The 25384-nt window shown below is 40.2% G+C and overlaps 1 protein-coding gene and 1 long non-coding RNA gene across 2 annotated transcripts; both read left to right on the top strand.

The window, feature by feature from the left end:
• Nucleotides 1-21627: 21627 nt before the first annotated feature.
• Nucleotides 21628-23011, top strand: LOC120109032. The gene is made up of 2 exons (XM_039122767.1): nt 21628-22349; nt 22936-23011. The coding sequence occupies exons 1-2, from the start codon at nt 21628-21630 to the stop codon at nt 23009-23011; spliced, it is 798 nt and encodes a 265-aa protein (XP_038978695.1).
• An 810-nt stretch (nt 23012-23821) lies between these two features.
• On the top strand, nt 23822-24558 carry LOC103714961. Its single transcript, XR_001879884.3, has 2 exons — nt 23822-24079; nt 24180-24558. It is a non-coding gene; the product is annotated as an uncharacterized LOC103714961 (long non-coding RNA).
• The last annotated feature ends 826 nt before the right edge of the window (nt 24559-25384 follow it).

Genomic DNA, 25384 nt, shown 5'->3' with positions numbered 1-25384 from the left:
GTTTAGCAATTACCTCTTGGCTTGTTGAAGTCTCTTCAATTTGCTTCGGTTCATCCTCTTGTAAGGTCATATCATCCATCTTTTCTTCAAGTATCCCTGCATCATCTTCAAAAGCTACTCTCTTGCGAGAAAGCATCATTAGATTCATCAAAAACAACATGAATAGATTCTTCAATAACAAGGGTTCTTTTGTTGAAGACTCTATATGTCTTACTTGATGTTGAATATTCCAAAACGATACCTTCATCAGATTTGGAATCAAATTTTTTTAAGTTATCTTTGTCATTATTATGAATGAAACACCAACAACCAAAAACATAAAAGTAGTTTACTTTGGGCTTTCTATCTCTCCAAAGTTCATAAGGTGTTTTCTTTATAATTGGTCTCAATAGAACTCTATTTAGAATATAACATGATGTGTTAATAGCTTCACCCCAAAAATACTTTGGAAGATCATTTTCACACAACATGGTCATAGCCATTTTCTTTAGGGTTCTATTCTTTCTTTCCACCACTCCATTTTGTTGTGAAGTCCTAGGTACAGAAAAATTATGAGTTATTCCCTTTTTACTACAAAATTTTTCAAATAGATGATTTTCAAATTTCGTTCCATGATCAGTCCTAATAGCTATAACTGAAGTATTTTTTACGTTTGTTACTTCCTTATGAAATTTCTTAAACACTGAAAATGCTTCATCTTTATGAGCTAAAAATATGACCCATGTGTATTTAGAAAAATCATCTACTATGACAAGACCATACTTGCTTCCACCAAGGCTTGTGGTCCTAGTTGGTCCAAAAAAGTCCATGTGAAGTAGCTCAAGAGGTCTAGTAGTAGAGACATAATTTATGGACTTAAAAGAACTTCTAGATTGTTTGCCAAATTGACATGCTCTACAAATTTTATTTTTCTAAAAATTTCAGCTTTGGCAAACCAATCACTGAATCTCTTTTAATTAATTTAGATAGTGTGTTCATACTTTCGTGACCTAATTTACGATGCCATAACCAACTTGCCTCACTGAGCTTAGTATCATCAGCTACTAAGCAGCAGTTGTTTTTAGCAAGATCATCAAAATCTACTACATAAATATTGCCACGTCTTAGTCCTTTGAAAACTAAGTTATTGTCAATTGAATTGGTTTTGATGCACATAGATGGCTTAAACAAAATATCAAAACCTTTATCGTATAATTGACTAACGCTAAGTAAGTTATGCTTGAGACCATCTACAAACCGAACATTATCAACAAAGGTTGAAGGTGTGATTTGTATTTTACCGATATCCATGATGTGATCTTGGTTATTGTCTCCAAAAGTCACCGCACCTCCTTTTTTAGATTCTAGGGTGAAGAATTGCTCTTTATCACCCGTCATGTGTCTTGAGCAGCCACTATCCAAGTACCAACAGTTGAGCTTGGCTGCAAGACACTCCTACACAAGGAAATCATACAGTCTTAGGTATCCAAGTTTTCTTAGGTCCTTTAAGGTTAGTTATGTTGGTTCCTTGTAGAATCCAAACCTTTTTAATCTTTCTTTTAGCTTTTATTTTTCTATGGTCACACATATTAGCTTTATGTCCTACTTTACCACAACAAAAATAGGTTACATCTTTAGCTTTACTTTCACCGGCTTTTACAAAGAAATTTTTAAGAAATTTTTGCTTGCTCTTAGGCTTATACCCTAAATCGGCTCTATTAAACACAGCTCTTAGATTATTAAGAATCATTTCTAGTTATTCAGAACTATAGGTAAACTTCTCAACAATAGGTTTATATTTTTTTCAAGTTCTTTTGTTAAGTTCAGTTTTTTCTATTTTTAGTAAGTTTAAATCTTTTGTAAAGTTGTCTTTTAGAGTTTGATTACTGTTTTTAAGTTCTAAAATTTCCTTAGTTAGTCTTTTTTTATCTTTAATTAAGGTACTAGTTTTTTGAGTTAGCAATTGGTTGCTTGTTTTAAGTTCTAAGTTTTCTTTGACAATAGAGTCCTTATCCTTAATCAATTTATCATTTTTATAAATGTAGGATTGATTAGTTAGCTTCAATTCTTTATTTTTAAGGTTTATTGACCTATATTCATCCATTAGTTCATTAAAGGCATCATATAATTCTTCAAAGGTAAAATCTAAATGTATTTCAGATATTACCTCATTTTCGTTTGCCATAAAGCAGAAATTGGTCTTTTTCTCTTGTTCCTCTTCCGATGATGATGATGATTTATCGGAGTCAGTCTAGGTGGTGACAAGAGCTTTCTTCTTCTTGTACTTGTTGTCCTTCTTCAATAAGGGACAGTCGGCTCTGAAATGATCCGTCTTCTTGCATTCATAGCATCCGATTCCCTCACTTTCTCTTTTCTTACCTTTATCCTCGTTGAAGAAACTTGAGGGAACTCTCTTCTTATGGAAGGGCTTCTTTCGATTGATGAATCTTCTAAATTTTCGCACAAGAAGAGCCTCTTCTTCATCTTCCTCATTGTCTTCTTCTTCACTGCTGCTACTGCAAGAAAGATCCTTGTTAGAAGAAGTAGACTTGAGGGCAATTACCTTTTTCTTATAGGAGGATTCTTCTTCGCTGTATTGTTTCATTGTGAGCTCATGCGTCATTAGAGATCCAAGAAGCTCCTCGAGTGGTAGCTTGTTCAAGTCTTTTGCTTCTTGGATTGCCGTGACCTTGGCTTTCCATGACCTTGGTAAAGAGCGAAGAATTTTCCTGACAAGATCACTGTTAGTATAACTTTTGCCAAGGCTTTTTAAGCTATTGACAATATCAGTAAATCTTGTGAACATGCAAGAAATAGTTTCATTAGACTCCATTTTAAATAGTTCATATTTGTGAACTAGCATGTTAATTTTAGATTCTTTGACTTGATTTGTTTCCTCGTGGGTCACTTCATCCCATATCTCTTTTGCAGAATTACAAGTAGAGATTCTATTGAATTTATTAGGGTCCAAGGCACAATAAAGAACATTCATTGCTTTGGCATTTAGTTGTGCCTTCCTTCTATCATTATCATCCCAATCTTTTTCAAGCTTGGGTATAGCAATGTTATCAACATAGATAGAAGGAATATATGGTTCATTAATTATGATACTTTAAACATCATAATCTTGAGATTGGATAAATATTTTTATTCTAGTCTTCCAATAGGTATAGTTAGCTCCATTGAACAATGGAGGTCTATTGGTGCATTGCCCCTCACTAAGAGAAGATCCAAAAGGGGTTGTCATCTTAATCTTTCACTTTTTTTAAGGATTGGAATACCAATCGATATGAGAGCACCTGCTCTGATACCACTTGTTGCTCAAGGAGACAACCCAAGAGGAGGGGTGAATTGGATTTTAATTAATTATTGCTCAATTAAAAATAAGGTGAGTGATTAACTAAATATATTGCAAGTGAATTAGTTAGATCACTAGATACAATGAGTGAAGAGAGTGAAAGAGACAAGGTGCAATACAAACACAGAAAGATTTATAGTAGTTCGGAGCCAACTCTTGCTCCTACGTCCACTCCCCAAGCTGCACTTGGGAGTTCACTATAATTCCTAGGATTACAGCCAGTTGTTTTACAAGCTCACAACCCAACTTGTTGTTTTCACAAGGTCACAACGAACTCTCGGTTTTGACAGGCTCACCGACTAGAACCATCCGATTATTTTTTCGGGTTCACAATCAAACCCAGTTGGTTTTTTTCGGTTCACCAACCACAACCTTACACTGTTGGTTTTATCTTTGGCTCACCAACAAACCTTACAACCCTTGATTCAATCTCCTGATTGAATCAAGTATACAAAATAAGAGATTAAAAGTTCTTAAAGAAAGCTTCTAAAAAGCAAGTGTGAGACAATATAAACAAGGTTGAGTTAGAAGCCCTCAAACTGATTTTAGATGAGGAAGTGGGGGCCTCTTGATTTCTAAGTCTCCTCTGTTGGATTACCCCGCAGCGGCACCACGATCGTGGCGGAATCAGAGCAAGTTGGGTTGGGGTATAGAGCCGTAAGCGCGGTGGGGGGTGACAGAGGACGTGCTCGTACGGTAGTTCCGAGGAGGACAGAGACGATCCACAGCTGCACAGCAGCACATTCACACCTCGCATGCCGGGCCCGGTGCATCGCATACGCCGGAACAGGATCGGGTGGATTTCAAAAATTTTCTGAATCTGTGATTCAGAACCTTTTTGAAATTTAGATGGGGACTAAACTAAGATCTAACAATTAATTATGAATTGTTAAACTACCAGCAAATCAGAAATCTAAAAATTCAAATGAAGATCTCATCTTCACCTTTGTGCGGGTAGAAGAACACCGCAACCGATGATCGTGGTTTGGTTCCTTGTAGCCGCACAAACGTCCGGCCTCTACAAGTATCCACACGAGGTTGCTGAAGATCAGAGATGGGGCTTCACCGGGGTGCTAGCTCCTTGCAAAAGCCTCTCTTGGATGTCGAAGAAGAAGGAAGAAGAAATCATAAGGATCCCACCTTGTGCAGCCATCAAAGGAAGAAGAAAACCCTTCACTGTTTTTTATTCTTTTCTCCCCTTTTCTTTGCTGATTTAAAATCCCCAAAATTAGCCTTGCTGCCCCACGCCTGGGAGAAGAATTCTCTCGGATGCTTGGGGTGTGGGCTTCATTAATAGGGCTCCAATCACCTAGGCGCCAGGATTCCTAGTCCTTCTAGGTCTCCTGGTGCCCTTCCCTTTATGGCGGGCCCCTTGATTCTTGGAAAGAATCAAGGGGCGTTGGCTCCCAGCAAAGAAGGAGAGGGGGCCACTTCCCTCCTTGTCCTCTTGGCTGCCCCCTCTTGCCTATTTTGACCCCTCAAAATAAGGCATCAAGAGGGAGGCTCCAATAATAGGAAAAAGGCTGAATTTGGCAGGGTTTTTTAAGGACTCGATCTAGCCAACTTTTGACTAAGATTTGAGTAAATTTTTTTGAGTCAGACCCAACATAATTTGACTCAATTAATCAGCAAATCAAAGACTTAATTATAATCTAATTATAATTATTTAATTCTTTCATTTAACTCACTAACTCTTAGTGGGTTATTTCAAACATCAATCTCATTAACATTGTGATTCCAAATCACAATTCGACAATCCTAATAATCAGAACCCCTAATGTGTGTGACCTCGTAGGTTCTAATCTAACTGGTAATGAGACATATTGAGATCTCCATCTCAATATCACTGAAACACCTTTCAGTGGACTGAAACACTTTCAGTTCTACTCGTCAGGGTTTACCGATCATCAGGTAAATGCCCGTAAGTCCCGACATCCACAAGTGACACCTAGCAGTATGTAGTGGCAACCCAGTAGAATAGAATAATGAACATCTAGGTGCAGTTATCGCATGATACAGTCCTACTATCGTAGATCCCTACAGGACGGAGGTCATGGACAACTCGTTAAACCCCATCGTCTGTCATATGTCAAGATTTATTCGACTTAAGTTCGAGAGTGGAAAACTCTTTCTCCACTATTTTTACTGCCCCGGCCGAGGTCTTACGAACTCAGTCTTATAAATCACATAGGATCTCTCCTTATCTACCAAGATCGATAGATTCCATATAGGTGCATACCCTACTCCTACAGTGAACCTACTGCAGCCAATCGACACTACATGGACCCGTATGTCTAGAGACTATGTATATGTGCAGTCAAACTACAATAACCTCACTGTGAGTAGCCGAAGCACCGTAGGTCAAAGGACCAGTCACACTACTGCAACATCAAGCAAATTACTGACGAGTGGATAGACATCCAAGTAACTTCTTGTCTTGGTCATGCTCAGTACCCTTGTTCTCTAACAAGCACCTGCACTATCACTTCAGTGTCCCTACACTGTGGACTCGAGTCTCGTCCATCCATAAGGAAAGCGATCTATGCAGCGATCTCATCGGATCGATCATCGTCCTCGTGATGATCCATTGATCAGGAGCATTTAGAAATTAATCACTAATGACGCATGGCTCAAATTTTCAACTCTTGAGAATATGCGTCATCATCTTATTAATTCCTTGGACAATTCATGGACACATAAGAACATGAATGAAAAGAATGCCCAACTTAATAAATTCATAATAAGGTCAAGTACAAATTTATGTCCCAGAATAAAATAATGCATCAGCCAAATTGGCTTCTTGGGCATACTTCTAACAATCTCCCACTTGCACTAAAGCCAATCAGCCATAAACCTAAAGCCCCATCTTCTCAAGATGCGCTTCAGTTTTCTGCCGACTTAGCTGCTAGTCAATGGGTCCACCACATTTCCTGTGGAGTCTACTCTCTAATCCTCTACGTATTTCTTTTCGAGGTAATCGCTTATTAGGTTAAACCGCCGCTCTATGTGCTTCGGTTTCTGGTGAGACCTTGACTCTTTAGCTAGTGCTATGGTGTCTTTATTATCGCAGTTGAGTGTTATGACATCTGATGATATTATACCTAACTCAGCAATGAACTTCTTAAACCAGAAGGTTTTCTCTGCACCCTTAGATACGGCTTAACATTCAGCTTCTAAGGTAGAATCTACAATGATCGGTTGTTTGGAACTCTTCCAATTTACTGAACCATCATTGCACATATTCTGATATAGACTTTCTATCATCAATATGTGTGCATCCTTCTCCCTTCAACTCTGATATTCTTCCAAAGACCAAGAACATGTCCTTAGTTCTTCTCAAGTACTTAAGACTGTTCTTCATATCTATCCAGTGCTTCTTGCCTGGATTTGACTGATATATGCTTGTGACACTCACAGCATATATTATATCATATCACGTACATAGCATGGTATACATGAGGCTTCCTATAGCCGAAGCATAAGGGATCTTGCTCATTCGCTGAATCTCTTCAGATGTGTTGGGGCACATATTCTTGGAGAGATTTGTCCCATGCCTAAGGGATAATAATCCCCTTTTAGAGGTTTTCATGCTGAACCTCTTCAGCACTTCCTCTATGTAATATTCTGTGACAGGACAAGCATCCTTTTAGATCTATCTCTATAGACCTTAATTTCAAAAATATATGATGCTTTTCCAAAGTCTTTTATGGAGAAATCCTTAGACAACCATACCTTGACCTAAGTTAGCTTGGGAACACCATTTCCAATTGGAAGAATATCATCCATGTACAACACGAGGAATACAATAGCCCTCCCACCAACCCTTCTTATAAACACATGGTTTCTCTTCGTTCTTGATGAAATCAAACGATTTGATTACATCATTGAAATGAGTATTCCAACTCCGAGATGCTTGCTTTAGTCCATAGAAGGACCTTTGCAGTTTGCAGACCTTGTGATCACCATCACAATATCTCATAATCATATTATGCTGCAATATCAAGCAATATTCGAATGGACTTCAGCATGGCTACAGGTGAAAAAGTATCCTGATATTCAGTGCCTTCGCACTGACTATAACCTTTCGCCATTAGCCTTGCCTTATAAGTCTCTACCTAGCCATCTGAACTTAATTTTCTCTTGTAGATCCATTTACACCCAATAGGTACTATACCTTCTGGTGAATCTACTAAGGTTCAGACTTGGTTGGAATGCATGGAGTCCAACTCTAACTTAATTGCTTCCAGCCATCTCTCGAAATCGATGTCTAACATCGCCTCGTTGTAGGTATTGGGATCCTTACCTTGATCTCTATCTCCCATGAGGAACACTTCCTCTACATCCTCTGTAAGCATACCTAAGTACCTTTCAGGCGAACGAGAGATCCTACTTGATTTACGAGGTGGAGGAGGTACTACGTGTACTGGCTTAATATGAATAGGTTCCATAAGCACAATGGCTCATTGCTTTTCAGTAACTTTCTCTTAGAGCTTATTTTTCCTCCCACTGCCTCTATCAAGGATAAACTATTTCCATGAAGATAGCATGTCGACTCACAAACACTTTGTGATCCTTTGGGACGTAAAAATCGTATCCTAATAACTCTTTTAGGATATCTAATAAAACGAGCATTAATTATTCTATCCTCTAACTTGTCCGCCTGTTGTCGCTTGACGTGGGCTGGATATCCCCAAATCTTGAGATGACCAAGACTCGGCTTCTTACCATGCCATATCTCATATGGTGTGGTAGGTACAGACTTAGAGGAAATACTATTCAATATGTAAATAGCTGAAAATAGGGCATCTATCTAAAGAAATAAGGGTAAATCAGTGAAGTTCATCATGGACCGGACCATATCCAATAGAGTCCGATTCCTCCTCTCTGACACTCCGTTGATCTGAGGTGTACCAGGGGGAGTCCATTATGAAACTATACCATTCTCTTTGAGATAATCACGAAACTCTCCATAAGATATTCACCTCCTCGATTTGATCGAAGAATCTTAATGAGTTTTTCTGTTTATTTTTCTACTTCATATCTTAACTCTTTGAAACTTTCAAAAGTTTCAGATTTGTGTATCATACACATATCCATACCGTGAGTAATCATCGGTTAATAAAGTAAAAATTACAACCCCTAGCCTGCACATCGAATGGGCCACACACATCAGTGTGTACTAGGGTAAGTATTTTAGTAGACCTCCTTGTATCCTACAAAGGATAATTTGGCCATCTTTTCTTAAAGACAGAATTCACAAATCGAATATGACTCGAAAGTCAATGAGCCCAAAAGCTTATGTTTCTCCAATTTGTTTATTCTATCTTCTCCTATATGGCCAAGTCTGAGGTGCCACAAATACTTTAGATTTATCTCATTTCTGGATCTATTAGATCCTATGGTATTTACTGTTTGTTCAAATACATTCACTGATATATCCATATGTATGTGATAGAGACTGTCAATCATAAAACCATGTTGAACAAATTTATTTCTCAAATAAATGGAACAGTAGTCTTATAAAAATCTTTCTGTGCTAAACAAGATATAGAAATCAAATTTCTGCTAGCAATAGGTAACAGTCCCTAAGTATCCTGAGCATTTCTGACATACCTTCTGAAGGTCTGTCACCCTTCATGTTCTTTATGCTTTCCATGTATGTAGGATAGTTTCTCTTCCAATGGCCATCCATTATGCAATGGAAATACTTTTCCTTGCAATTGGCCTTTTTCTTGGAACTTCCTTACTTGGCTTCTTGTCCTTTTTCTGCTTCTTTGCAGGCTTCTTTTTCTTCCAGATAGACTCTCTCTTGGAAGTAGCAACCAACTCGACAGCGAGAATGATGCCCCTTGCACTCTTCAAGGTCCCTAAGGTAGTTACCAATTTATTTAACAATTCTGTTTTTAGTGCATATAATCTTGTTCATATGGTAGTCTACTATAAACTGTTCATATGAATCTAGAAGGGATTGTATGATTAGATCTATTTGTAATTCCTTATGCATGGTCATACCGAGCTTCTCAAGCTCTTCTAGGTCTTTGATCATAGTCAAACAGTGATCGTGGACAGACTGCCCCTCACGCATCTTTGCCTTGAAGAGCCTCTTGGACACTTCAAAACATGTTGCGCGACTCTGATCACCATACAACTCTTGCAGGTGATTTAATATGTCCCTGGCAGTCTCATGTTCTCATGCTGGCATTGTAATTCACTGGACATGGATGCCATTGTGCAGTACCTAACTTTATTGTCAGTGTTCGTCCACTTAGTATGCATCTTACGCTGATTAGTGATCGGACAGATTGGTAACATGGGGATTCCATGGTCTAGCACATACCCTAATTTCTCACAATTCAAAACTATTTTGAAATTTGCTGAGCCAGTCTTTATAATTGGATTTGGTCAAACGGTTGTTTTATAGGATATGAGTTAAATGTCTAGAAGCTGACTTTATAATCCTCAGAGAGTAAAGATTCTAGGTAGAATTTTGTACTTGATCCTAATTTGTTCTAGGGTCTTTTAGAACAAATGTACCTCCCACTATTTTCTCGAATTCCTCACACTTTTCTGGTAGAAAATCGGAAAACCTACACGATTAGGGTTTCTAGTGGGTACTGCGGTCCCACCGATTTACATGCCACCTCACCTAACAGTTATTGGTGACACATAAATGGATGAGTGTACAACTCTTGTACAATGCTTCTCAAGCATGTTGCAGTGCTACTTGGTCTCTAAGTCATGAAGACCTCACCTAACAGTTATTGGTCCTATTCCTTAGTTAAGTCAGACCCACCATATAACCGTAGAAATAAAGTCGTCATTGGGTCCTCACCTAACAGTTATTGGTGCCCAACTCCACTTTTACCCCTACAACATCTCATGTCTATAGAGAGATCCAGCCCTCCGATGCAACTTGCCCACTGTGTCCAGCCGAGATAAGTCAACATCAGAAAGACCTTAGCAGCTCTACTACGGTGGAAGACCTATGGACTTAATATTGGTTAATCATGTCTTAGTGTTTGCAACTTGAGCTCTTCATAAGAGGTAATCGAACAATTGGCCAGGTAAGCAGGTGGGAGGCTCCCCTTACTCAGAGAGTAAGGTCTTAATTAAGTAACCACCTTTCATGCTTTCCTAGACACTAATTAGATGAATTAATCTAATATGACTCGCTCATGTTGGTTCACTCTCGACTTGATTGAGGAGGTTTTAGTTTAGGACTCATTTGGATTAGTCTATTAGTTTGCATCATATGTAAATCTATCTACCCCGCATACATTCGCATCACATGCAAACGGCACATCGCAGGCAGTTAAAATCGAAGCAATAAATAAAAGCTGAATTTTAAATAGGTGATGATCATGGATTCTAATTAGGTCATATTACAAGCACATGCACGTCAGTCGATCAGCTGGTCTTCAACTCTTGAATTGGTCCTAAGCCTCCTTGATTCGATCCTTGATCAACTCTTGATCCAATCACCATCAACCGCTCAGATCATCGTTCATCTCATGTACTATCTTTGACTGATCATTGACGTACATTACATCACAGAAATACAACCAGATATAGAAATAAATTACATCCCTTTTAGGAGGCACGCAGGCCCCTCAAAACATCAAATAAGATGTATGCAAGCATCTGAAAATATTACATGACATTATAGATCACATCGCAGGTCTTTACATTTGATACCAAAGGGGTTTTAATCCTATGATCATCACCACATGCATCTTATGCATGATTTTATCTAATCTGATTTTAATTTTATTATGCAACCATCTGAGATCCAGATCATGCAATACCTTAATTTTAAACATCATAATCACATCATAATTTTAAAACTAACATCGCATGATCGATCTAACAAAATCAGCATGCTGAAAATTTCAGCATCACGAAATTTCAGAACGCAGAATTTTTCAGCATGCATAATAATTAAAAAATCAGAACTAATTCATAATCAATTAACTATTATCTTAATTGGATCCCCAAAATCTTGGCTCTGATACCACTATTTGATTACCCCGCAGCGGCACCACGATCGTGGCGGAATCCGCATGCCGGGCCCGGTGCATCGCATACGCCGGAACAGGATCGGGTGGATTTCAAAAATTTTCTGAATCTGTGATTCAGAACCTTTTTGAAATTTAGATGGGGACTAAACTAAGATCTAACAATTAATTATGAATTGTTAAACTACCAGCAAATCAGAAATCTAAAAATTCAAATAAAGATCTCATCTTCACCTTTGTGCGGGTAGAAGAACACCGCAACCGATGATCGTGGTTTGGTTCCTTGTAGCCGCACAAACGTCCGGCCTCTACAAGTATCCACATGAGGTTGCTGAAGATCAGAGATGGGGCTTCACCGGGGTGCTAGCTCCTTGCAAAAGCCTCTCTTGGATGTCGAAGAAGAAGGAAGAAGAAATCATAAGGATCCCACCTTGTGCAGCCATCAAAGGAAGAAGAAAACCCTTCATTGTTTTTTATTCTTTTCTCCCCTTTTCTTTGCTGATTTAAAATCCCCAAAAATTAGTCTTGCTGCCCCACGCCTGGGAGAAGAATTCTCTCGGATGCTTGGGGTGTGGGCTTCATTAATAGGGCTCCAATCACCTAGGCGCCAGGATTCCTAGTCCTTCTAGGTTTCCTGGTGCCCTTCCCTTTATGGCGGGCCCCTTGATTCTTGGAAAGAATCAAGGGGCGTTGGCTCCCAGCAAAGAAGGAGAGGGGGCCACTTCCCTCCTTGTCCTCTTGGCTGCCCCCTCTTACCTATTTTGACCCCTCAAAATAAGGCATCAAGAGGGAGGCTCCAATAATAGGAAAAAGGCTGAATTTGGCAGAGTTTTTAAGGACTCGATCTAGCCAACTTTTGATTAGGATTTGAGTCAAATTTTTTTGAGTCAGACCCAACATAATTTGACTCAATTAATCAGCAAATCAAAGACTTAATTATAATCTAATTATAATTATTTAATTCTTTTATTTAACTCACTAACTCTTAGTGGGTTATTTCAAACATCAATCTCATTGACATTGTGATTCCAAATCACAATTCGACAATCCTAATAATCAGAACCCCTAATGTGTGTGACCTCGTAGGTTCTAATCTAACTGGTAATGAGACATATTGAGATCTCCATCTCAATATCACTGAAACACCTTTCAGTGGACTGAAACACTTTCAGTTCTACTCGTCAGGGTTTACCGATCATCAGGTAAATGCCCGTAAGTCCCGACATCCACAAGTGACACCTAGCAGTATGTAGTGGCAACCCAGTAGAATAGAATAATGAACATCTAGGTGCAGTTATCGTATGATACAGTCCTACTATCGTGGATCCCTATAGGACGGAGGTCATGGACAACTCGTCAAACCCCATCGTCTGTCATATGTCAAGATTTATTCGACTTAAGTTCGAGAGTGGAAAACTCTTTCTCCACTATTTTTACTGCCCCGGCCGAGGTCTTACGAACTCAGTCTTATAAATCACATAGGATCTCTCCTTATCTACCAAGGTCGATAGATTCCATATAGGTGCATACCCTACTCCTACAGTGAACCTACTGCAGCCAATCGACACTGCATGGACCCGTATGTCTAGAGACCATGTATATGTGCAGTCAAACTACAATAACCTCACTGTGAGTAGCCGAAGCACCGTAGGTCAAAGGACCAGTCACACTACTGCAACATCAAGCAAATCACTGACGAGTGGATAGACATCCAAGTAACTTCTTGTCTTAGTCACGCTCAGTACCCTTGTTCTCTAACAAGCACCTGCACTATCACTTCAGTGTTCCTACACTGTGGACTCGAGTCTCGTCCATCCATAAGGAAAGCGATCTGTGCACTGATCTCATCGGATCGATCACCGTCCTCATAATGATCCATTGATCAGGAGCATTTAGAAATTAATCACTAATGACACATGGCTCAAATTTTCAACTCTTGAGAATATGTGTCATCATCTTATTAATTCCTTGGACGATTAATGGACACATAAGATGAATGAAAAGAATGTCCAACTTAATAAATTCATAATAAAGTCAAGTACAAATTTATGTCCCAGAATAAAATAATGCATCAGCCAAATTGGCTTCTAGGGCATACTTTTAACATCCTCTTGAATGTGCCGAAGGATGGAGGATAGTAGTAGAGCCTTGAATGCGAAGGAAGCACTTTTTGGTTTGAGTTGAATGCACTTCTTCCTTTTTTTTCTTGGATTCACTCTATGGAAGCTTTTGGTGGTTGAAATACTTTTAATGCTAAGATGGAATAGCTCTATTCTTGTCTACTACTGTTCACTCTGGCTATTTATGTGGTTCCTTTCGAAAACTAGCCGTTAGAAAGAGATTTGGAGCCGTTCTGTCCCATCTGCACATCCTGACAATGTATCCATTGGGATCGGAGTCAACTCGTGCAATCTGGAGTAGACTCGGCTGTTACTGGAGTCGACTCGCGTTTTACTTGAGATGATTCGCCCGCTGTTCCAGATTTGAATTAAAGTGCATGCCTCGTCCTAAAGTCGACTCGGACCAAACTAGAGTCGACTTGTCAACAGTTGGAGACGACTCGGGCATTTAGAGATCGGCTCGTTCTCAGGGTTTCAGAAACTCAACTTTCTGTTTTTTCTTCCTCGAGTCGACTCGGGTTTACTTGGAGTCGACTCAGCTGACTTGAAAGACGACTCGATATTTTCGGGAGACGACTCGTTCTCAGAGACCGAAAAATCGATTCTCTGTCTTTTGAACATTTCTGCCTTGGAGTCGACTCGGACCTTACTGGAGTCAACTCGACTATCTTGGGGGTCGACTCTGCAACACTTGGAGTCGACTCGTGCTCAGGGACTATGAAAGCTGATTCTCTGCCATTTCATACTGTTTTTCTCTGGGAGTCGACTCGCCAAGAATTGGAGTCGACTCGCAACCTTTTGGAGTCGACTCGGTAACAAGGTCTAAAATCCATCATTCTGTCTTTCTGTCTGTTACCCTTTGGAGTCGACTAGGGAACATCTGGAGTCGACTCGAAACCTTTTGGAGTCGACTCGTTAACAGGGTCTAAAATCCATCGTTATGTCTTTCTGTCTGTTCTCAATCGGAGTCGATTCGAGGAGTTTCGGAGTCGACTCGAGCTTGTGCTAGAAATATCAAACCATCCGGAGTCAACTCGCAAAGTTCCAGAGTCGACTCATGATGCAGACTTTGGTTCAAATTGAGTCCAACACTTAGCCAAATTACTTTGAACCAAAGCTCGAGGCACTTAAACAGAAATTTATACATATTTGCCTGAAACACTAGATTGAATTCATTAGTACAACATAAGATATACTCAAAATGCTTTGTGCTCATCAAAATCAATTAGGGAATACTCAATTACTCCATAGGTATAACTCGACTTAACCCATACATATGCTTCTTTACGTTCTTAAATAAAAATTCTGATCTTCCTCTGACTCTCGTGATCCCAAGATTTCTTCAATTCTTTTTTGTGTATCTACATGAAAACCCAATATTAGGCACCCTATTATTTTTAATTATTTTACCTATAATTTTATTCAATCATAAGATAATCTACTAGCATTTGTTTATTTTCTTGGCAACCAATTTCCTGTCCATATCAATGTCTGAAAGAGGCTGAGATAACGGGCTAAAAGGTAAGAGAATATGAACCGCTACTTTGATGCCAGCGTCAGTCCACTTACTCCCTCCCGTCCAAGTTCGTTGGTCACTGTCAGGTCACCATCCAAGCAGCGTTTTGAAACGACTTATTGACATGTCTTATCCTCTTAACATCGACACCTCCCACTCGATCCATGTTCGAAGTATGGAAATTGTGAAGGTAATTTGGACAAGAAGATGTTACTGGGACCTCCTCCCACTTGCACTCTCTTTGGCACCCAAGTGGTCTTGCTGTAATGGCAATTGCACCTTTATTAGTCACCCAAGTTGGTCATCTTTTACTAACTTAACAGAGACTAGATCAGGGGCATTTGCATATGGTAGGAAATGAAAGCAGTGCCAACCATTTAGAGTTAATGTCCCATTGAGGCCCCTATCCAACAAATGAAGTGACTGCTTTACAGAAAATGACACATAGGACTCTATCATGAGCAGCATATGTAGTTGTTCATCTTGAATTCGTCATGTTGATCTTGATGTTATTCTGTTATTCAACTTGCATCATTATTTCTATTGATGTCCAGGTGAGTTAATTTATTGTCTATCAGTAATAGCAGATTTATGTTCATGTCAGGATTCTTACCTGTTGTTAACTACGTTGCTGGCCAGGATCCAATTGTAAATCTGAAAGCATTCAAATAGTTTTGACATTATGGATGGTGTCACATAGAAAAATGAAGAAAGTGGGAATTTTACATGAAAGTTTTATTCAGCTGCTTTTTGACTATAATTAATTTCCTTCTTTGGGGTATGTAAAAAAATATATATATCCACTATCTTACCGATAATATTTAAATGATTGCCAACAATCGTATTAAATAAGTAGTTCTAAAGTGGAAATAAAATTTAACATTAAGTTTTTATGAATCTCAGGAGTCACCGGCATACTTTTTTTGCTGGTTGTACTAAACATCTAAGTTGAAATCTTGCCTTTGGTTTATGGTTCCTCTGAGAGTGCTATGCATTTCATTTTTATAACTTATTATTCACTAAACTATCTATTTATAGAGAGAGAGAGAGAGAGCACCAAACTAGGCTACATACCAGCTGTTCGATGATGGGAGTCCCACGTCAATAATTCGAGTTGTTGGATGTGATTTACTATATCTAGATTCCTCACATACCAAAAATTATATGATTTGGAGATACTTAACCTATTCATCAAATGGTTCAAAAATGAACAGCCTAAACAATACTAAATTATACATATTTTTTTCTTTATTTGATGTATAGACTAGGGGTTTAAAAAGAATAGATTGCATCCAATAGCTTGGATCATCAATAGAGGATCCCCATTGTTCATTGTAAAACTTACCAGATTTGAGTGGAGTTCTACTCAAGAGTAGCCAATTCTAGCTCTCTCTCTATACAGACGCTCGCATATATATATATATATATATATATATATATATATATATATATATATATATATATATATATATATATATATATATATATATATATATATATATATATATATATATATATATATATATATATATATATATATATATATATATTAAATTTGAAATTGAAGCAAACAAATCAATGAACCATCTAATGAGAATACATATTATATTGCGATCACAAAACTTGTCTTAACAAAGTTGTAGGGAATGCATATAAGATTCAACACTCTCATGAGTTTTACCATTTCTCAGACTGCAATGCTAGAGATTGATGCAACAGATGATGGGTGTTGGATTTTATCAATCATGCATGTCCACCTGTTGGGATATTGATCATAATAGACTAATTGTGGTATTAATATTTTCAAAATATAGCTTAAACATCACACTACAACAAAAATAGGTTTTTCTGACTCTTTACTGCAGATGCGAGAAAGAAGCGTCGGTAATTTTATTACTGTGCCAAAATATGCCGACGTTTTTTAGTAGCGTCAGGAGAAATCAGGATTATACAATGCTTACAAGTGTCATCGGAGGCCAAAAATTTGGCCCAACACAACGCTTTCTAAAAACATTGTCGGAGGCCTCAAATTTGGCCCAACACGACGCTTTCTAAAAGCATCGTCGGAAACCAATCCAGTATCTCTAAGCTAAGACGATGCTTTACAAAGCATTGTCGGAGGCCAAAATCCCTATCCCCGCTCCCCACCCCCCTTCCAACCAAAATTCCTCACCCCACCCCTCCGCGAGCGGCCAAAATCCCTAACCCCTTTTTTTTATACAAATTCCTGACCCCTTCACCTAGCCGCCTTCATCCCAACCCCCAGCAAAATTCCTAACCCCTTCATGTCCGTCTCCATATCTTCATCCTTTTTCCTCCACTATCTTTGCCTTTCCAGTATCCTAGTCCATTGATGACTAGATTCTCGCCGGAGAATGGGGAGGCCCCTTCGGGGAGTCGAAGATCGCAAATAGAGCCTTTGCCCTTTCGGGGAGTCGCAGATCGTGGATAGGGCTACGAAGGTTGTGTGTGCTTTCTCTTCCAATGCCTCTTAGATCCGAGCCCTCCAGCCTCTAAGGAAGCCCACCTCTAGCCTTCTCATCTTTCTCGACAAAAAATCGCTCCGATCGGCTCCTCTTCTTCTTCTTCTTTCCTCTCCACATCCACAGCTGCACCCGAGGTATGCTCTCTCTCCCTTCTCTGTTCTGAAGCTATCTGCTTTCTTCTTCCACCTAGGGTTTTCATTTCCCCACTCTCGTCTTCTACTACTTTTTCTTCCACCATGTCAGTTTCTCTCCAAGTCACAATGATCCCTAACCCCTTCTTTCATTCTCTTTTTCTTTCTTTTCTTGATTCTTTTCTGATTTCTTTTTTCCCTTTTTTGGTGGATAAATTCTTCAAGATCGAGTTATATGAGGACAAAGACAACGCGAGAAGAGATAAGATTGCAGCGCTAGGAGCTGGTCGTCCCAACAATTCTTTCCCTGCTTTCTAGGATCGTCTGACGGAGATGAAGATTTTCTTGAGGATTTGTAAATATGCTATCCGTAAAAGATCAATAAATGGGGCATATGCTCCTTGTAAAAAAAAATCAATAAATGAATCATTTGTTTTTCTTTTTGTGTTATTTTTTTTCTAATTTTATCTTTTATCTATCTTATGTATTTGTTGTTCTAATTTTAGAAGAAGTAGAATATGGAGAACAAAAATTGAGCTTTTTTTTAGCTGGATACAGGTTTTCTTTTTTTTTCTCCAAAAAAATAGGACAAAAAAGGGTATGTACAAAATGGAGCGCTTCATGAATAAATGTATCACAGTGCTTTTTTTCGGTTAACTGTATTGCAATGCTTTAGCATAAGAAAAATTTTGAGGAGCTTGAGTATAGCTCAATCTTCTGAATCATGATCTTCTAGAATTTGGGATTGAATTGAAGGGGTCTACTCCTGGCATGATCACCAACTATTCCTTGCCTTATAGCATGTGATTGTGTGAGTCCTTTACGTACATCGGATGGTAAGCTACGTGATAACTTACGAGCCACGCAACTATATGCCCTTGTGCAGTTAGCTGTGATATCAAACCATCAACTCTCTCTGGCTCCCACCAAGATTCACCATGATATCTAATTACTTAATAAACCTATGACAATCGGACTATCCTCGTCACAACAACGCATTGACCTCGACCATCCAACCATAGCAGCAAAGACATTCTCATTTCCACCTTCCAGATCCCGTCTCTAGAAGGCCACTACAAAGTCTCGGTCTCCGTAGTATTTTCCAAAGAACCAGCCCACTAAAGGGCACCAGACTTCGTCAGCCTCACCCGTAAATTTCACTACGTCATGAAAAAAAAAAGGGAAAAACTTTTGGCCAAGCAAATAAAGAAATATATGGATGTCTTGTTCCGGTTAAACTTCGACCACCCGATCATAAAGAGAGGACTTGTGCGTGGTCCCCTCTTGGTGCCCTACCACTAACCGGAAGCTATGGGCGGGAAGGAATGGTTTTTCGGGCTAAACATGTCTTTAAAGAGGCTAACTGTAGATGGCCGCTTATGCGGCTAGTCACTCTGGTGGCACCTTGTGGATCCGAGAAAAAAATTTGCCTAGGATATTACGTGATATTCTATTTTCTGATTTTATTAGGTGTGTTCCTATTCGTGTAGTTTGACTCGCCCACCTTAGCCAAAAAAAAAAAACAAGGGACATAAATCGAGCTACCAACATGGAGGTAAAAAATAAATGAGATAATATTCGTTCGGATACATTTTCATAATCGAATATATCTTAATATAGATAAAAATTTCAACATCTGACTAATATCTATATATGTATTTATATCTGTCAAATAAAAACAAATATAGATATGGATAGATAATTATCTAATCTGTATCCAAATATCTGATTTTATTTGTCATCCTATTTAATTTTATATAGTACTTATAACGAAAAAAATAAATGACCATATTAACATGGTATTAATTGGTTATACCATCCACTTTATAATATTTTTGATTATATAGTCGTAAGATTTAATTATCCAACTTATACTAGTATCTATATCTATACTTCCACTATTCCATTTGTATCCATATTGGTTTAAAAAATATATATATATAAATTTTTATATCTAACTAATACCTGTATACGTTTTTGTATTTGTTAAACAAAATAAATTTAAAAAATTGCAAAAACACCCCCTTCAAGTTTGTGTCATTTACAGTTAGACCCAAAATATTTAAAAGAGTATTAATTAGCCACCAAAACATTAAATTCGTTGCAATATGGCCTAGTTATCTATCTTCGTTACAAAACGTTATCAGGTAAGAATCACTTGATAACTAAAATTTTGTAAAATTTTGGAATTGCCCTTCCTAATAACTTAAAGAAGGTTTCTTGTTTTGGCTGGAATTGAAGGGGATGGAGGGAGAGTAGCATTTTGATATCTGTGTATGTGTATAGATGATAAAAAATGGAGCACTGTAACATCAATGCAAATAGATGAATGATAGAAGATAGATAGCTTTAAGATCTATGCAGGAGGATAAATGATATAGATAGAGCATATTGAGATCTATGCATGCAAATGGATGATATAAGATAGAATGTTTTAAGATCTATGCATGTGAATAAATGACAAAAACTGTAGCACTTTTGAGATCTAGGGGGATGGATGATGGAGGATGAACCATTTGTGATTTATGCAAGTCGATGGATAACCAAGAATGGAGCACCTCAAAATCCATTCAGATGGGTGATGGGTTGTGTGCGTGCCCCGTCCTTTGCTATCCTGGTAAACGGAACGCCGTCTCGTTTCTTTGTGTCGTCAGGGGGGTTGCGTCAGGGGTGCCCCCTTTCTCCCCTATTATTCATTATGTGCTCAGATGCATTATCTAGAGCCCTACGACGGGCAGTGGCCTCTCAGGAGCTGGAGGTTTATAGGCCGACGGTGAGGGCTCATCCGATCTCCCACTTGTTGTTTGCTGATGATTGTTTGCTCCTGGCTAGGTCGTCATGGCAGACGGCCCGAGTTATTTGTCAGATTATGCGGGATTACTGTGCAGCATCGGGACAGCGGGTCAATCTGACCAAGTCAGCTATTACTTTCAGTCCGAAGACCAGAGTGGCGGAGAGACGGGCTATAGTGGAGATCCTGGGGGTGGGAGAGCAGGAGGGCATGATGACATATTTGGGGGTCCCGCTCTCCGGTCAGCGGCTGCGGCGGAGGGACTGTACCTCTCTGGAGCTCAGTATCAGACGCAGACTAGAGGGGTGGCGGATGCATACACTTTCTATGATGGGTAGGATCACTCTGGTCCGATCAGTTCTTACCTCGGTTCCCATCTATCTACTTTCCAATACTCTCATTCTAGTTACAGTCCTCAGGTCCCTTGAGCAGCTATTCAGGAACTTCATTTGGGGGAGGTGCAGTGGCAGAGGGGGAGTCCACTTGATGGCGTGGGATGTTGTGTGCCAGCCGATTAGCCATGGAGGTCTGGGGGTGCAGTCCCTGTTGGCAATGCGGGAGGCCCTAGCGGCTAGACATGCAATTAGATTTGTGCTTGAGCTCGAGAGTATGTGGTCCTCACTGATGAGGGCCAAGTATGGTGCCTTGGCTACTGGGGTGCGAGCTGGTCGACTTGCACTAGAGCAGGGGTGGTGCTTCCAGAGATTAGATGGACCATAGGGGACGGCCGGTCTATTGATGTGCTGGAGGATAGCTGGGTGACCGAGTTGCTGATTTGTCGCATGCCAACCATGGTGGATTCGTCGAGGTTAGCGGGGTGCAGAGTTAGCGAGCTGTTGATCGCAGAGGGGGGTCGATGGAGGGAGGAGATGATCCGGGAGGTCTTTGGGGAGCAGCTGGCGGAGTCAGTTCTGTCTCTTCCGATTTTCGGTGGTGGGGGGGCCGATAGGCTAGTATAGGTCCCGACGGGACGGACGCGGGTGCGTGCCAGTGATCTTCGTGCATTGATCGGTAGGGAGCCCGCTCGTCAGATTGAGGGTGGTTGGATATGGAGGTTGCGGATTCACCCGCGAGTGGCATTATTCATTTGGATGATGGCCTGGGGCTGCCTTCCTACGAGGAGCTTGTTAGCCCGGCGTGGCATGGTGGTCTCTCAGTATTGTGAGGAGTGTGCAGATATTAAGGAGACGATTGAGCATGTTCTTTTGCAGTGTCCCACAGCCAGAGAGATATGGAGGAGGTCACCGGTCCTACTACCCGACTCGACAGTCTCTGTCAGGATATGATTCAGATGCTGAGAGCTTCCATGCAGAGTCCCCGATCTACAGAGGTAGGGATTTTGATGGCATACCTGTCCTACCACATTTGGTTGGACAGGAATGCCGGCCTATTTGAGGGGAGCAGGTTGTCCCCGAGGAGGGTGGTGGATAGAGCTGCGCTATATGCGAGGGAGGTTATAGCGGCTACCGTTCGATTCTTTTCTGGGATAGTCAGGGACACCTGGGGTACTCTCCACGCTGCTTCAGCGCCCCAGTTTGCCCTTGTTTCTTGGGTACCCCCACCCCTTGACTATCTCAAAGTAAATTTTGACGGCAGTCGGTCAGTGGATGGTGCAGCTGGAGGGGTTGGATTTGTGATTAGGGACCACCTTGGCAGGTTGATAGCAGCAGGAGGGAGGCGCACGCCAGGACTCACAGTAGTTGGGGCAGAGCTGCAGGCAGCCTGGGAGGGTATATCCTATGCGTGGCAGGTACTTGGCGTGGAGCGGGTCTGCCTTGAGGGAGATTCATCTGTGGTTATCGACTGGCTCCGAGGGGCGGATCGGTTTGGGGATGGTCACCCCCTCATCCGGGAGATTCGTAGGGTGGTGCTGCTGTTGGGCGAGGTTCAGATAGGACATGTGTTCAGGGAGGCGAACAGGGCTGTAGACTGGGTCGCCTCTTATGTTGCTCGGTATTCCGGAGATTTTACTTGGACGTCTGCTTCTAACGTTCACCCTTTTTTGCATCTTTTATTTTCCCGCGATTTAGCAGGTTGTACTCACGTTTGAGCTATATGAAATGAGTAACCGCTTTTACCAAAAAAAAAAAAGATGGATTAATGATAGAGGATGGAGTGCTTTGAGATCTGTGCAAGTATAAAATAGTAAATGATGAACTGCTTTGAGGTCTGTGTAGGTAGATTGATGATAAAGGATGGAGTGCTTTGAGATTTGTGCAGCAAATAGATGATAGAGGATGGAGCAATTTAAGATTTATGCGAGCAGAAAAATGATAGATGATAGAGTGCTTTAAGATATGTGAAGGTGATAGATGATAGATGATGAATCTCTTTAAAATTTATGTGGATGTATAGATGATAGAGGATAAAATACTTTGAGATCTTTGCATGCAAATGGATCATGAACAAAGTGCTTTAAGATCTATGAATGTGGATTGATGATAAATAAAAGAGCTCCTTGAGATTTGTGCATGAGGATGGATGACTAAGAACGAGCACTTTAAGATTTGTGCTGGCAAATGAATGACAAATGATGCAGGTGGTGCACTTTAAAATATGTGTCGGTTGATGGACGACAGAGGATTGTGCGCTTTAAAATCTGTGCAGGTGGATGAATGATAGAATATGACGCGCTTTAAGATCTATGCAGCTGGATGGATTATAGAAGATGGAGCATTGTGCAGGTGGATGGATCATAAAGAATAGCCCCTCTAATCCAAGGGTATTTATCTTTTTTTGTTGCTACGTTAATTGTATTAGAATTAAGATAGATAGTTGGGCCAGAGTGCAAACAATTTAAAGCTTTAGTGGCTAATTGATATTTTTTAATTGAGATTTAAATATAAATAGTCTGAAGGATGTTCTTGTAATTTTGTCTAAACTTTATTACATTATTTAAAAATTTCTTTTTGGTCATATAAATAAAAAAAATATCTCGCTTCTAGGTCCCGCTTGTTAAACTTCGACCACGGATCAAAAAGAGAGGAGTAGTGCCTGGTCCCCTTTTGATGCCCTGCCACCAGCCGAAAGCTAGGAGACTTTAAAAGTGAAACGAAAAATAGGGAAAAAACTAAGGACAAAGATCGAGTGCTCGAACGACCAATTAGCTGAAGATTGACAGGTCATATACTTCTGTGGACAGACCTGGGATGTCTGCTGGCTGGGGTCCACGAGACACTGTGAGTGTGCATGGCTGGGTGCTTGTAATCTGGTGTAAAAAACTTCTATCTTTTTCTCTTCGCGGCGTCGACCCTGGGCCGAGTCTTTTTGGGGCGTGCTCCGCACATGTGTCGAACTCTCATTGGACCCCATCCGCCCGCGGGCAAGCTTCCGAGACGCGCGGTTCAGCTGTCGACAGCGGGGCCTCCAACACACCCGGAATTCAAATCTCATTCAAATCCAATTTAATCTTAGAATTATAGTGAGCGGGGGGGGAGAAACTCGATCTATAAGATGAGAAGAGAGGAGGCGGAATTGGGGCGTAGGCTAAAGAAGAAGTTAAGAGAGAGAGGAGATCGTGTGTTGTCGAGATTCCGGAGGTCTCGTTCTTGACTTAGCTGCCGTAGGAGGAGATGAAGAAGGCCGGGGTCGTCGCCGCGTCGGTTGCCGCCGCATCTTCGGCGGCCTTCGCCTCGGGCGCCGACCGCCCCGCCACCGCCCGCCCGTCCTCCACCCCCATCGAGGTACCCCCTCCTCCGAAACCCTAACCCTAGCTATTGGGCATTTCTTGGTCTAAGTTTTTTTCCCTTTTTTCTTGGGGTATTTTCTTCGAACGGATTGTAGGGATCGGGAGGTTCGAGGAAGGAGACCGGATCGAGGAGGGGAGGGGAGGAGAAGTTCGCCCCGAGATTCGATGGTTTGAGGTTTATCGAGACGCTCGTCACGGCGCACAGATGACGCCCGTCGATTCGTCCGTCGCCGCTACGCGTATAGTTCTTGGTGTCATCATCTGTATTTTTTTGGTTTTCTTTCCTCTCCTCTTCCTCTTTTATTAGGAGGAAGAGAGACTAATATAGTTTTTATGGGGATTTATCACATGATTGGTAGCGTGAGATGGCTACAAGTTTTGGTAGTTACAGAGTGCGTGTAATGATCCCACTTGGAATATCTCTCGCTATATTCTGGTTATTCATGGTTGGATTTTTTTCCTATTTCAGAAAAATACTGCTTTGTTTTATTGGGATGAATCAACATCTGGCACAGGGGCACCAGTTTGTGGGGTCCCACTTAGGTGGGTTCCGAACTTGGACAGCCCACTGCGTGTCTTATGCTAAACCAAACCAAAGTTACAAATTTGAATGCCATGTAGAAATTTAAAAAGTGAGAGGAGATTTTTTTTTTTTTTTTTTTTTGGTAATCAGATTGATTAAATCAATCTAGAATAAATATATACATATGCGAGAATCAAAAAAAAAAAAAAAAGTAGGAACATATGAAAAAATCATCCATGGAGCAGATTTAATGTGATTATCTGTCACCATCCAATCTTTCTATAAATATGCATGGCTTTGAAAGAATGTAGGGCTGTCCTTATTTTCTAATAATTTTGTTGAAACAGATGAAAAACAATTTCAAAAGATGCTGATGACCAACTACAAACCATCAAAGAATTTTTTTGGGGAGTAATATGAGTTGCTTTTAGAATTTTTGTAGCCTAAGACACATCTTTTCATGTAACGTAATGTTTTGCTATTGGATCTGTACTATCAATCAATCTAACTCCACCAGCCCAAATTAATGCTCCACTTAAACTTTTTATTACAAATCTAGCGTCCCCCCAATCACTTTTATTCAAAATTCTATCATTAAAATTAACCTTAAAGAAATCAAGGGATGGTGGCTTTCAGGTGTAATAAATCTTGTAAGAGGATGCAGAACCTGCAATCAAAGAGCCATAGTTTTCCTATCTATCAAGGTTTCCTTTAGGGCAGTGACATGTATATTTTTGTGCCTGGCTTCGAAACTCTCATTAAAATCATTCTGAGACT

Source organism: Phoenix dactylifera, unplaced genomic scaffold (genome assembly GCF_009389715.1).
Source record: "Phoenix dactylifera cultivar Barhee BC4 unplaced genomic scaffold, palm_55x_up_171113_PBpolish2nd_filt_p 001736F, whole genome shotgun sequence".
Lineage (NCBI taxonomy): Eukaryota > Viridiplantae > Streptophyta > Magnoliopsida > Arecales > Arecaceae > Phoenix > Phoenix dactylifera.
This window is presented reverse-complemented; position numbering and strand designations above follow the sequence as displayed.